At 45.4% G+C, this 12,819-nt stretch overlaps 1 protein-coding gene across 2 annotated transcripts in view; it reads left to right on the top strand.

Moving 5' to 3' along the window:
- Positions 1-12,819, top strand: part of YARS1 (tyrosyl-tRNA synthetase 1) — a 115,516-nt gene that overhangs the window by 90,191 nt on the left and 12,506 nt on the right. For both annotated transcript variants that reach the window (XM_086955717.1, XM_086955718.1), the window contains 2 exons: positions 6,372-6,501; positions 7,328-7,408. In XM_086955717.1, coding sequence (XP_086811843.1) covers positions 6,372-6,501; positions 7,328-7,408 — 211 coding nt within the window. The remainder of the gene's footprint in view (positions 1-6,371; positions 6,502-7,327; positions 7,409-12,819) is intronic.

Genomic DNA, 12,819 nt, shown 5'->3' with positions numbered 1-12,819 from the left:
TTATCTTTTTCACCCTTACCCTTACCCCAGTGACCACCCATCCGATTACCTCCAGAAACCCTCACCCTCCCACTTTTCTTCCTACGCCATTTTTTTGCCCAGTGTGCCCACCCATATTCTTCCATGCACAATGTAAAACATGCTTTTTGCCTTTTGTGAATTCTCAGCAGCTAGTCCTCAGAGCCCCTTCTACTTGCACATAGGTTTGGATTTTTTTGCGCACTTTAAGGATTTGTGGACTTTGGGTGATGTCTGTCCCAATTTTATAGGTTTTATTTATTTAACAATGTCTTTATGTGGCATGTTCAAGTTAAAGACACTCAAGTATGTATGTAAGTAAGGCATATTCTAGAGTGCTCATACGCCGTAGCTTCATGGTGCTGTAGTCACATGATTAGTGATTGTTTTATGAGATCTTTGTAGTATTAGACTGTCCTAACCCTATGTTTCTACTTTTTAGGTCTCGCGACCTATCAATGCGCGCAAGCGCATTGAGCGGAGCGAGAATTCAAGTGCTCGAAATCCTCGTCAAACCAAGGGCTTCTTGGTGCGGTTTTCATTAAGTTCACGTGAATCACATGACCAAACAAGCACGCGCATTCACGGCCGCACAGCACATCAAAGGGCTTCACCCAGCGTGCGCTCTGCGGCTTCTCCTCCCCTAATTAATCATGGCTGGCCGGCCGGCCGTACTTTCAGTTTCCCGGACGCTCTTTTATCTCTCCCCCACTGTATCTGTCACTCCTGTAAGTAACGCTGCCAGCTTGTGTAAGAAGATTTTATTTTATTTCTCAGATATATAATCATATTTTTAGAGCAGTTCGAAGGTATACACCGCCTTCTTCAGTCAGGTATTCAAAAACAAGTTATTTGAAGCTCCTTCAGGTGTCCGTGGTACATTTATGTGTAACCTGACTCCTCCCCTTGTAGTCTGCCCGCAGGCCCTGGTCTTAAACGTCCTTTTCGAAGTTAGGTGTGACGTGCTTGTTGCGTACTCAGCGTGTTTTGGGTGGACACAAAACCGATTTCCGTCAGTCAGATGCCATGCTGCTCTTTGCAGTAACTGGTACTGCAGTAACATTAAAAGAGCATTTTCAAACCTGTAGAATGCAGAGTTTTCTTTAAAAAAAAGAAAAACACAAGATGGCGGCCTGAGCCCACCCTTTTTCCGTAAAAAGGATCGGTTGCATCACATAACCTGTGCTGAATGCATTTTGTACCGAACACCGAAAAGTGCTTATTGACATTATTTAACTTTGATTGCATGATGTGTACTTTATCTCGGCTGCACTATGTCTACAGAGAAAGGAGCTGGAACCACATTCACTCCACAGCGTCTTCCTACCAGGACTTGCAACAGATTGCTTGATTTCATAGAAGTAAACATATTAAACTTGGGTTCTAAAGATTCCAGAGTTCCTTATAGTTGGAGCAAATGCAGACATCTTCAATCAGTATTATAAATTTGAGTTCCACAATGTCGTATGTAATAACTGAAGGGTTATGCCTTGTTTTGTGCCCCAGGTTGGTGAACAGTTGAATGCCACCCTGGAATCTGGTGCCTTTAGTTACATATTCTTATAAGTGATGGTGATAGATACAAGTGGAGTATAAAGTCATGAACCCACAGCCTCTTTATATTGCTGTCCCTGCACACAACATAGTTTTAGGTCTGGCTTAGAAACGTCTTTCGTATTATTTAAAAACCCTTATAAATACATATCTAAATCCATAAAGTCTTTGGATCTGCCCTCTTCATCCATTGGCCTGTTACATTGTTACTCTCGTTTTGCTTCCGCCCACCGTAGCATACACCGTGGGGTAATAGGTATACCACTTTTCATTCATTGACTGTTGTACACTGAGAATGACCAGATGCACCAGGGCTTGATGGGCCATTATGTCTTTCATTTCTATTTTATTTATTCTGTGAGGGTCCTGTAGCTCCCCAACTGGCGATTTTACTGTTTTCACTTTTAAAACTGTAACGCCTGTTGCATTTGCTAGCAAAAAAAAAATAAGAGCAGGCTTGGAAGGCTAGAACTGTTGCGCTTGACAATGCTTGTGTTGATTCTCTGTTGGATGCTGTCTCTTGAATTCTAAGATGGGAACACTTTAATTCACAGGGCAAGATCTTCGTTTACATTTTGAGGATTTGTTTCGGTTTTAAAACCTGGACGCGCATTACTTGCCATGAGGATGTGAGTCTTGTAATTAATTGGCATGGTAGTAAATGAAGGGGAGAGTGTGGGGGGGAGGGGGGGGGGGGGCGCCTGCAGAACGACCCTCGCAGGTCAGCCCCATAAAAATCGGTCATTTGGCTGCAGCACATTAAATGCTTTGAGAGTGGGACACAGCGCTTCATTGTGCTGTGGTGCAATTCTGACATTTAGGACGTGTCGTACGTTGAGGCAGCGAAGCCTTTGTCGGGTGAGAAGAAATGCGCCCTTCTCCTCTGAAATAAAAAAAAGCACTGTTCAGTTTACACGACCAGTGATATCCACACATTTCCCCGTCATCGGGGTTATTTTGGCAGCATATTTGGTTAGAGCGCTGGGTGGCGCACCCCTATGTTCTGACCTTGGTTTCGCTGCCCACCCGTTGGTGCGGGTGACTTCGGACAGCAGTGGTGTCGGCACGTGCTTCGGGCATCCCATGCCGCCAGCTGTAGGGAGCAAATCACACCAAACACAAACCCACTCAGTGCCACATAATTATATGCTACATATTTACACTGTGCTCAACACAACATACACTCCAAATACCACTCGGGGCCACATAATTACACTGCACTCAATGCAACATACACTCCAAATACCACTCAGTGCCACATAATTACACTCCACATAATGACACTGCGCTCAACGCAACATACACTCCAAATATCACTCAGTGCCACATAATTACACGGCACATATTTACACTGCACTCCATGCATTATACACTCCAAATACCACTCTGTGCCACATAATTACACTGCACTCAATGCAACATACACTCCAAATACCACTCAGTGCCAAATAGTTACACTGCATTCAATTCAACATACACTCCAAATACCGCTCAGTGCCACATAGTTACACGCCACATAATTACACTGCACTCAATGCAACATACACTCAAAAAACAACTGAGTGCCACATAATTACACGGCACATAATTACACTCTACTGAATGCAACACACACTCCACACAATACCACATAATTATATGCTACATAATTACATACACTCAATGCAACATACACTCCAAACAATACCACTCTATGCCTCATAATTATATGCTACATAATTACACTGCGCTCAACGCAACACACACTCCAAATACCACTCAGTGCCACATAAGTATATGCTACATATTTACATATGCTACATATTTACACTGCGCTCAACGCAACATACACTCCAAATACCACTCAGTGCCACATAATTACATGACACATAATTACACTGCACTCAATGCAACATACACTCCAAATACCACTCAGTGCCAATTAGTTACATGCCACATAATTACACTCTATCGCATCACCACCACATCACTCAGCGCCACCACAGCATCTGTGCAACCATTCAACAACAACTGATTCAAATATGTTCTCTCAATGTTTCAAGCTTTATTACAAATGTCACATAAAGATGTAAATATTTCACTTCTGTTCTTGGATTTTCATCACAATAAAATACACTGAACATAATCTTCACAAAAGTTATTTATAAAAGTTTAATCTATTGCCATTATAAATTACAATAACTTTTATTAATTAAAAAAATTAAAATAAATGGTTATTCGTAATATCAATACATCCAAGTCACGTAAATAAAACACATATTGCATTACAAATGCTATAGGTGTCACATTTGCGAAAATTTTAAGTATTGTCTTTGTAAATGACAAAGCTATTAATTTCGCTATTTTCAAAACCAACACATAAATAAAAAATGTGTCATTTACAATACCAATTGCTCAAACTTTCCTAATGCGACACCTATTGGCAACGCCAGTGCTTGTTTGCTTTTATTTCCTAATTCTCCGGTTTTGTTACGTCATGAGAAAATATTGTTTGTTAACTCTTCTTCTTCATTGTGTTCTGTGCTACCCAAAGGGAGTCTGTCACTTTCCAAAATCTTCTAGGCATTGTTCTCCCAGTGTTAATAGGATCATCTTGTGGAGTTCCTATCTCATCATTTTTATATTTAAATACATTTGTTTTCCTCTACGTGCTATGGGCAGAAATAGAGACTGTGGTTGTATTTTTCAGTTTAGTCCACATTGCTCTTAGTTACTGTTTTGAACTGCTGATAATTTTTCCTTTGGGCAACAATAATTGTTTTTGCTAGATCTAAGGCTGTTCTTTGCCATGTCTTTTGATACAGGTTTGTGTGACTTGGCGGACGTCTGTAATTTAGTCTTTCTAGCCTATTTGTCCCTTCTATTTGTTGGTCTATTTGCTTGTATTGTCTTTCAGTCTGTCTATTTTGATATTCTCCTTTAGAAGGAGTTTTACCTGGCAAAGTGAGGGACCGTCCTAAGATGGTAAGTAAAGCTTGCTTCGACCATTGAGACTATTTATCGAATCGGATCACTGACTTATGTTTTTCTGGGGGCTATTGAGCATGAAATTTTCGAATTTCACCTTCCAAGTACTGATGAGTTCTTCTCATTTGGCCTTTTTTTGCTGTGTAACACAGTTTACGACATTGTGTCTAATCACTAAGCACTCGCAATCTGCTTCTTGGATTGCTGCGTGGTAGGAGTTTCTTCCACATTTACCTTTGAACGGGTCCTGCTTCTTGTGTCGCATGTGCTGGCGCACCCTCATTGGTGAGCGCCTTCCATCACATGGAAGTCTATTTTCGCTTGCGTGATCAAAGGTTTATTTCAGATGGTTAATCTTTCTTGCCTCTTTCTTTTGTACTCCTTCGATGAATGGACAAATATCATGACCAAGATGAGCAAAGTGGATGATTTTATGTGAGGAGTGCCTTAGGACTTAAGGGACTTTCAGGACCTACCACAGTAACTTTGTTTTACTCTTTTGCCCATAACCCCTGTCGGTCCTACAAATGAGGTTTCTCAGTTTTGTATTACTGTAGGGGTAATAGAGTTAGCATTGTGAGAGGAGCTAAAAGGAAGCTGTTGCAGTGTACCCGATTGTGGCCACAGGCACAATCTATGCGGTCTGTGGTTCAGACTGCAGCTGCTGTCCCCTCTGTCAGCAATGGATCACCAATTGAGCAGGCCACCAGTGCATGGTTGCAAGGATTCAAGTGCTGAAAAAAGAGGGCTTGTGAAAGAAGTTTCCCCTTACTTTGGATCTCCCAAATACCTATACATGTTGCAGAAGGGACACCATTGAGCTTACCGTACCGTTTAAAGGCCAGGGATTAGGGAGGATGGCTACATAAACACCAATAGCCAACAGAGCCAAATTGTGTAAGTCCCCACTTCAACATGTATGCTTTCCTGTGTTTATTGTGAATGTTACTTGGGTATTTCTAAGTGGAAATCAGTCACAAAGTCGTTTAGCCTTTGAGTCACAGGAAGAAGCAGGCTGCTCAAAGTTATCTCAACCTCTACCAAGAAATGTAGCATTTTGTATCGCCAAATGTCCCAAGGCAAAGTTGTTGTTTATCTTTTGAAGTTAATACATTTTAATCTGTCAAACCTTTTTGTAAATAACATTTTACTCATATTTCATATTTAATATATATTGAACCTGTGTGTGGTGACAGTTGCATTCATTTAAAATGAGCTTGGTTGAACAATACAAAGATTCCCCTCACTAATCATTCAGATCGGCTCAGTGGGCCTTAAAAAGGCAGTTTGCCAAGTGTCTAATTTACTCCTATGGCAGCCATGGACTCAAACATTTCATGAAGCTGAGATTTCAGTACAGTGTTCAAATCTGAGTGATGGGTTCCTTCAGTGTAACAAATAAATGAAGTAGTCCATCTGTGCATTCTGACTATTCCATTTTTAAAGAGTAAGACTGACTAATAATCAAGGAGTCTTACTCGCTGTGTTCAGATCACCAAAGGATAAGATTTAGGAATCCCTCCTGTAAGAGTAAGTTGATGGATTTACTTGCTTCTCGGGGTCCCTGTTGCAGAAAAACAGATTTACATTCACTCAGTTTTCTTCCAAAAGATCACTCCACCATCAAAATTCTCACCCTTCTATCTTCTTTTGTTTTTCTCAAATTATTGAGCTTCACAATCAAAACTAGCATTAGTTGTAATTTGATTGTGCAGTAATATTTATTTCAACTTGTAAACAAGTTAAATGGTTTAAGTTGGTTGTCTGGTGGTTTCGCTGTCAGATGGAAAGTGCTACAGTTGAGTATAACTCCTATCTTCTGTCATTCATAGGGAATACACACTGGATGTTTACAGGCTTTCATCAGTGGTCACGCAACACGATGCCAAAAAGGCTGGAGCTGAAGTGGTGAAGCAGGTGGAGCATCCTCTCTTAAGTGGCCTTCTATATCCAGGACTACAGGTGATTCAAACTATGTGCTCTCAGATCTGATGATGGACCCTCTGGTGCTTCCCCAGCTCTCACACCCCTCAGGCAAGGATCTCTGCCACAGGAGAAGTGATGGAGGCCTCTGCTGCCTAGTTGGATAGATAGCTTATTTACATGGAAATTAGACATTAAAAAATGCGACACAGTCAACTCAATAAATGGCGCATAGATTAAAATGAAATGTCAAATGTCATAAAAATAAAAACAAAATAAATCCAAAATATTCAAACAAAGAAACCAGGGATTACGGTGTACTGTTAGTTGGTAGCCCTTTTAGGAGCCTGTCTCACTAACAGTAAATAAAGTTCCAAGAATACAAAGTTTTGATAATCCTTGTCTCAGGCATTGAGGGAGTGCCTTAAGGTATTGTACTGCTCCCCTACTCATAATATATATTACCTCCATGTCTTGGGTTGTGATTTAATGTGAGGTCATCCTCTGGACACTAAACCTATTTAGCTGGTTGGACGCTGACATAAACAGAAATAGTATGATCCATATTATTACTACAAATTGTTCAAGGGGATATGTTCAGAACAAAGGAATGGCGTGAAAGAATTTGTTTATGCACAGTGTCCAACTAGCTAAATAGCCAAGCCTTCAAGCTCCAGTGGCATCTATTAGGGATACTTTAGCAAAAGTAAATCTCCAACACTAGTTCCCCTACACCCCTGAAAACCTTCAGTGTGCCTCATCATACAATTCACTCCAGCCTTACACTCCTAGGCAAGGTATCACAGGTGGCTTTGTCTCGCTCTACAGCAATATTCTCTAACACTAACTGTTCGTTGCTTTCCAGGCCCTGGATGAGGAGTATCTGAAAGTGGATGCACAGTTTGGAGGAATTGACCAGAGGAAAATATTCACTTTTGCAGAAAAGGTAAAATTTGAACAAGTGTGAGCTTTTAATATGATGTGTACAGTGCTGCGTTCTTTTGAGGCATTGAACTCTTTCTGTACTGTCTGCACTGCTATGGTGGGTTAAGTTTGTCGGGGCTCAGCAACATATTCTAGAAAGCCTGTAGCAGCTTTGCAAACTAGGTATACATCTAAACCGATCGCTTTGAAGGACAGTTGATTATTATTGTCATACCTCTAATGGAATCAAGACTGAAAACTTTGAATCAAAAACTTACGAAGCAGAAAATAGCAAAAACATTTTGACACAGCATACGATTGAATCTGTATAGATTAAGGTTCGAGAAATGTGGGCTGCTGAATTCATATCTGTGCATAGATCGCCGCCTAGTGTTGGGTCCGGATGATCGCACATTGTTGTCCTGGAAGAGTTTTCGAAGTATCACGAGATAGGTGGCTCCTCCCCTGGACTACAGTGCGCATGGGCATCGACTCCATCCTCAGATTGTTTTTTTCCGCCATTGGGTTTGGATGTATATTGGTTCACTCTTTCGGAATCAATATCAAAAACTTTCTTAAGACCAAAAGGTCTTTAGTATCATTCGTCGGTATTGTCTGCATTCGGTGCCTACTCGTTCCGGTTCGGTCCCGAGCCGGAGTCTACAGAACCGCGTGCTCTCAACGCGGAAGGCCCAGTCGAGGACGCTATCGACTGCGCATCATGGACCGTAGTCCGTTCAAGAGATGTCCCGTGTGCAACTCCAAGTACCCCCACATCGACGTCCACCCGGTGTGCAACAAGTGTCTGTCGCCGGATCATGATGAAGCCATTTGCATGGCTTGTTCCCGTTTCAGGTCCAAGAAGACGCTTAAGCTTCGACGTGCTGCGCGCCAGGAGGCCCAGCAGACTGCACCGGCGCCTGTGGACATCTTCGATGTCGGGGATGACGAAGGAGATGACCGGGAAGTTGAAGAAACCTTGTCGAATCTCGTGTCGGAGGTCGACTACGACGCTGAAATGTTTGAGGCTGAAGAAGTCGTCGAAGAGGTAGGAGACGACGAAGGGGCCTTTGGGGCCATGGAAGATAGCTCCAGCGAAGAGCTACCTCAAACAGACATTGGGGCCGTACCGCTTCAACAGGCTCAGGTCGAGGGATCGCCATTAGGCCTTACCCAAAACCTTGCAATGGGTTCTACGGCCCCGCCTTCGGGCTCGGCTACGGACATTACTATTGAGCCGCGCCCTGAGAAATCAAAACCGAAACCATGGGACTCGACGCAGGCGAAAGCAACGGTACCCGCCACAAAGCCGAAAGTGCAAGTTACCTTGGTCAGATCCAAGCACTCGGAGCCGTCGGCGTCGACGAAGCACAAGGTTCTGGTCGAGCCGAAGACACAAGTCAAGGGCGTCGAGACTAAGTCTGCCACGCCGAAGACAAGAGTCAAAGTGGTCGAGTCGAGCAAATCGGCGCCGAAGAAGGTCGACGCCAACAAGGGGCTCGGTGATCCGAAGGCTCTCGAGACTCCGCGCCAACAGGATAAGGCCAAGAGCGGTGCAACCCACGAGTCCACGTCCAGTGGTGCCTCGAAGGATCCCAGCGACTCGGTCCAGCCGTCCGACGCTTTCACCAAGAAGGTGACCGACTCCCTACAGCGCATCAGGGAGAAGGCCTCGACAATCAGCCCTAAAGATGCTCCGCCCTCGAAGCCGGCTGAGAAGCTTCCAAAGGGGTCGACGCCGATCCATTTCACGTTGCCGCCGAAGGCTTTCGCCCCTAAGTTGGGAACAGGTGTCCCTGAGACGGTGCCCTCGGTGCCGAAGTCGACCACGGGGGTTCCAACCCAGAAGCATCGTCAATCTTCATTGGATGAACAACGTGAACATTTTATTGATGCCGAAACGGGCAGGCTTTCCCTGCATAAGAGGAAAATTGCCCCGGAAAGGCCTATGGAGTCGTACAAGATTCCCTTGAAGAAAAAGAAGGATTCCACTTAGACTCCTGTTCTTGTGGAACCACTCTCTCCACAGGCCCATGATGCCTCGCCCACTTACTCCGACGTGGAAGCTGGTGAAGGTGATGAGGATGAGTACAGCTATCCTGTCTACACAGACCCTGATGATGTCACTGAGCCCTGGGCAGCTGGGGCTGACCCAGGTGACCCTCACTCTGCCCCGGACACAACTCTACGCGGTGAAAACGTCACCCACTGAGGATTCTGCGGCTTTTAATGCCCTCATTGAACGGGCGGCTAAGAACCATGACGTCCAGCTCCATGCTGACCCCATCGAGGAGGACTTTCTCTTTGACACCTTTTCCGTCTCAGAGAGGACGGTGAAAACTCCCTATGTTAAAGGGTGTCTTAAAGCATGCTGGGGACATTTTTAAGGAGCCTGCCAGAGCCAGGGTGATAAACCCTAAGATAGAGAAGAAGTATAGGCCAGCACCTACTGACCCTACTTACATCAAGGGACAGCTCCCTCTAGACTCTCTTGTTGTTTCTAATGCCCGGAAGAGGGCTAATTCTCAAACAACGGGTGATGCTCCTCCCCCAGATAAGGAATCAAAGGTGTTTGAGGCATCAGGGAAAAGGGTGGCAGCTCAAGCCGCCAATATCTGGCGCATTTCCAATACACAGGCACTTCTAGCGAGGTATGACAGGGCACAATATGACACACTGGAGACCCTGTTGCAGCATCTGCCAGACGAATACAAGGAGGCAGCTGAGATACTCATCCAAGAGGGGAAGCTAATATCCAATGCTTCTATTAAATGTGCACTGGACGCGGCTGACACCGCGGCCAGAGCTATCAACACTAGCGTCATGCTGAGACGACATGCCTGGCTTAGAATCTCGGGATTTAAGCCAGAAATACAAACCACCATTCTTAATCAAACAGTAAACCCTGATCGTCTGTTCGGCCCTGAGGTGGACACCACCTTAGAAAAGATAAAGGAGGACACTGACACTGCTAGGTCCATGGGGGCCTTGCAGTCCCAGCAATTCAGGATTGGTTCTTTTCGTCGCTCAAGCAATAGAGGTGTTTCCAGAGGCCAAAGCTCACAACCCAGCCAGTATTATAAGGGCAGTACACAATCCACCTACATCAAACAGAGTCGTGGTGGATATCGTGGGAACAGCGCCAAGGGCAGAGGCAGAGGAAACAACATTGCAAGATCCTTTGCCAACAACAACAAACAGTGACGCTTTGTCACTGCCCCCCGACCACGCAACACCGGTCGGGGGGAGACTTCAGAGGTTCCTGCCAGTCTGGAAGTCCATCACCACAGACAGGTGGGTCACAAAACTTGTCCAGTACGGTTATTGTCTGGAGTTAACATCCACTCCGCCAAACATACCCCCAAGACACCGTCCTATGTCTGCAGAGCATTTGCACTTATTGCAGCAGGAGGTACTCGTCATGCTGCAAAAAGGGGCAATCGAGCTCGTGCCTGTGGAAGAAAGAGGCACAGGAGTTTACTCACTGTACTTCTTAATACCAAAAAAGGACGGGTCCCTCAGACCCATATGGACCTCAGACCTCTCAATCAATACATTCTGTCGGAACACTTTCACATGCTGACGCTGCAGCAAGTGCTCCCGTTGCTCAGTCAGGTGGATTTTCTGGCAACGTTAGATCTAAAGGATGCGTATTTTCACATTCCGCTGCACCCGTCACACAGAAAATACCTCCGGTTCACCATCCAAAGCCAACATTACCAGTTCAAGGTTTTGCCTTTTGGAGTCACCACGGCACCCAGGGTGTTTACAAAGTGCCTGGCGACAGTGGCAGCGCACCTAAGGAGACAAAACATCCACGTCTACCCTTATCTGGACGACTGGCTCATTCAGGCAAAGTCAGCCCAGCAGTGTGCCGCCCACATGTCCCACACCATTCACCTCCTTCACGATCTGGGATTCTCACTGAATTACCCAAAGTCCCACCTGCAACCCACCCACATACGGCAGTATCTGGGTGCGACGATAAACTCTCTGGCAGCCACAGCACAGCCAAATTCAGTGAGGGTCAACAGCATTCAATCGCTGATACAAAGATTCAGACCTCAACACTCGCTTCCAGCACGAGTGTTCATGCAGTTGATAGGCATGATGGCCTCCTGCATCTCCATAGTCCCGCACGCGAGACTACATATGCGTCTGCTTCAGGAGTGCTTAGCACGTCAGTTGACTCAGGCTCACGGACAGTTGAAAGACCTAGTGTTGGTGAGCGGTCGGGCATACAACTGTCTGCATTGGTGGAATCCACAAAACCTTTGCAAGGGACGACCGTTCCAAGAGCCTGTGCCACAGATCATCCTGACAACGGACGCTTCTCTCCAAGGATGGGAAGCTCATGTACTCCATTACACTGTGCAGGGACTATGGACGCAACAGCAACGACAGATGCACATCAATGTTCTGGAACTGATGGCAATCTTCATGGCACTAAAGGCCTTCAAAGTACATCTGTGCAACAAGGTCGTGTTGATCCGGACGGACAACATGACGGCCATGTACTACATTCAGAAGCAGGGAGGAACTCACTCTCCACAGCTGTCTCATCTGGCTCAGAGCATGTGGAAGTGGGCCATTCAGAGACACATCTTCCTCATGGCAGAACACCTCCCAGGCAAGGACAATCAGATGGCGGACCTGCACAGCAGGTACAGCCACCAAATGCACGAGTGGGAGATACATCCATCGGTACTCCACCCGTACTTCCAAAGGTGGGGTCATCCAGAGATAGACCTATTCGCCACAAAGGAGAACGCAAAATGCCAAAGCTTCGCCGCCAGGTTTCCACACCCACAGTCGCAAGGCAATGCGATATGGATGAACTGGTCAGGCAAATTTGCGTACGCTTTTCCCCCAGCACCTCTGATACCGCTGGTGGCACGCAAGCTGAAGCAGCACTCGATGACTCTCATCCTGGTTGCTCCAACGTGGGCTCGCCAACCATGGTACACCACGTTTCTGGAACTGTCCGTGATACCGCATCTAAAGCTGCGTCTCACACCCAGGCTTTTGACGCAGAGCCATGGCGACATTCAGAATCCAGATCCGCAACAGCTCAACCTGGCGATCTGGCTCCTGAGGTCTTAGAATTTGGCTACCTCAACTTACCTCCTGACTGTATGGACATCATCCGGGAGGCAAGGAAGCCCACCACTAGAGCATGCTATGCGGCAAAGTGGAAGCGGTTTGTCATTTATTGTGCAGACCACAACATTAACCCGCTGGATGCTTCTATTCAGAACATCATCTGTTACCTTTTCCATCTATACAAATGTAATCTAGCCTATGCTTCCATTCGTATACATTTATCCGCAATGGCTGCTTATCTCCAAAACAGGCAGCACCTCTCACTTTTCAGGGTGCTTGCCTTTAAAGCCTTTCTGGAAGGACTCAAACGAGTCATTCCTCCACGGACTC

Source organism: Lissotriton vulgaris, chromosome 2_1 (genome assembly GCF_964263255.1).
Source record: "Lissotriton vulgaris chromosome 2_1, aLisVul1.2, whole genome shotgun sequence".
NCBI classification, from domain to species: domain Eukaryota; kingdom Metazoa; phylum Chordata; class Amphibia; order Caudata; family Salamandridae; genus Lissotriton; species Lissotriton vulgaris.
This window is presented reverse-complemented; position numbering and strand designations above follow the sequence as displayed.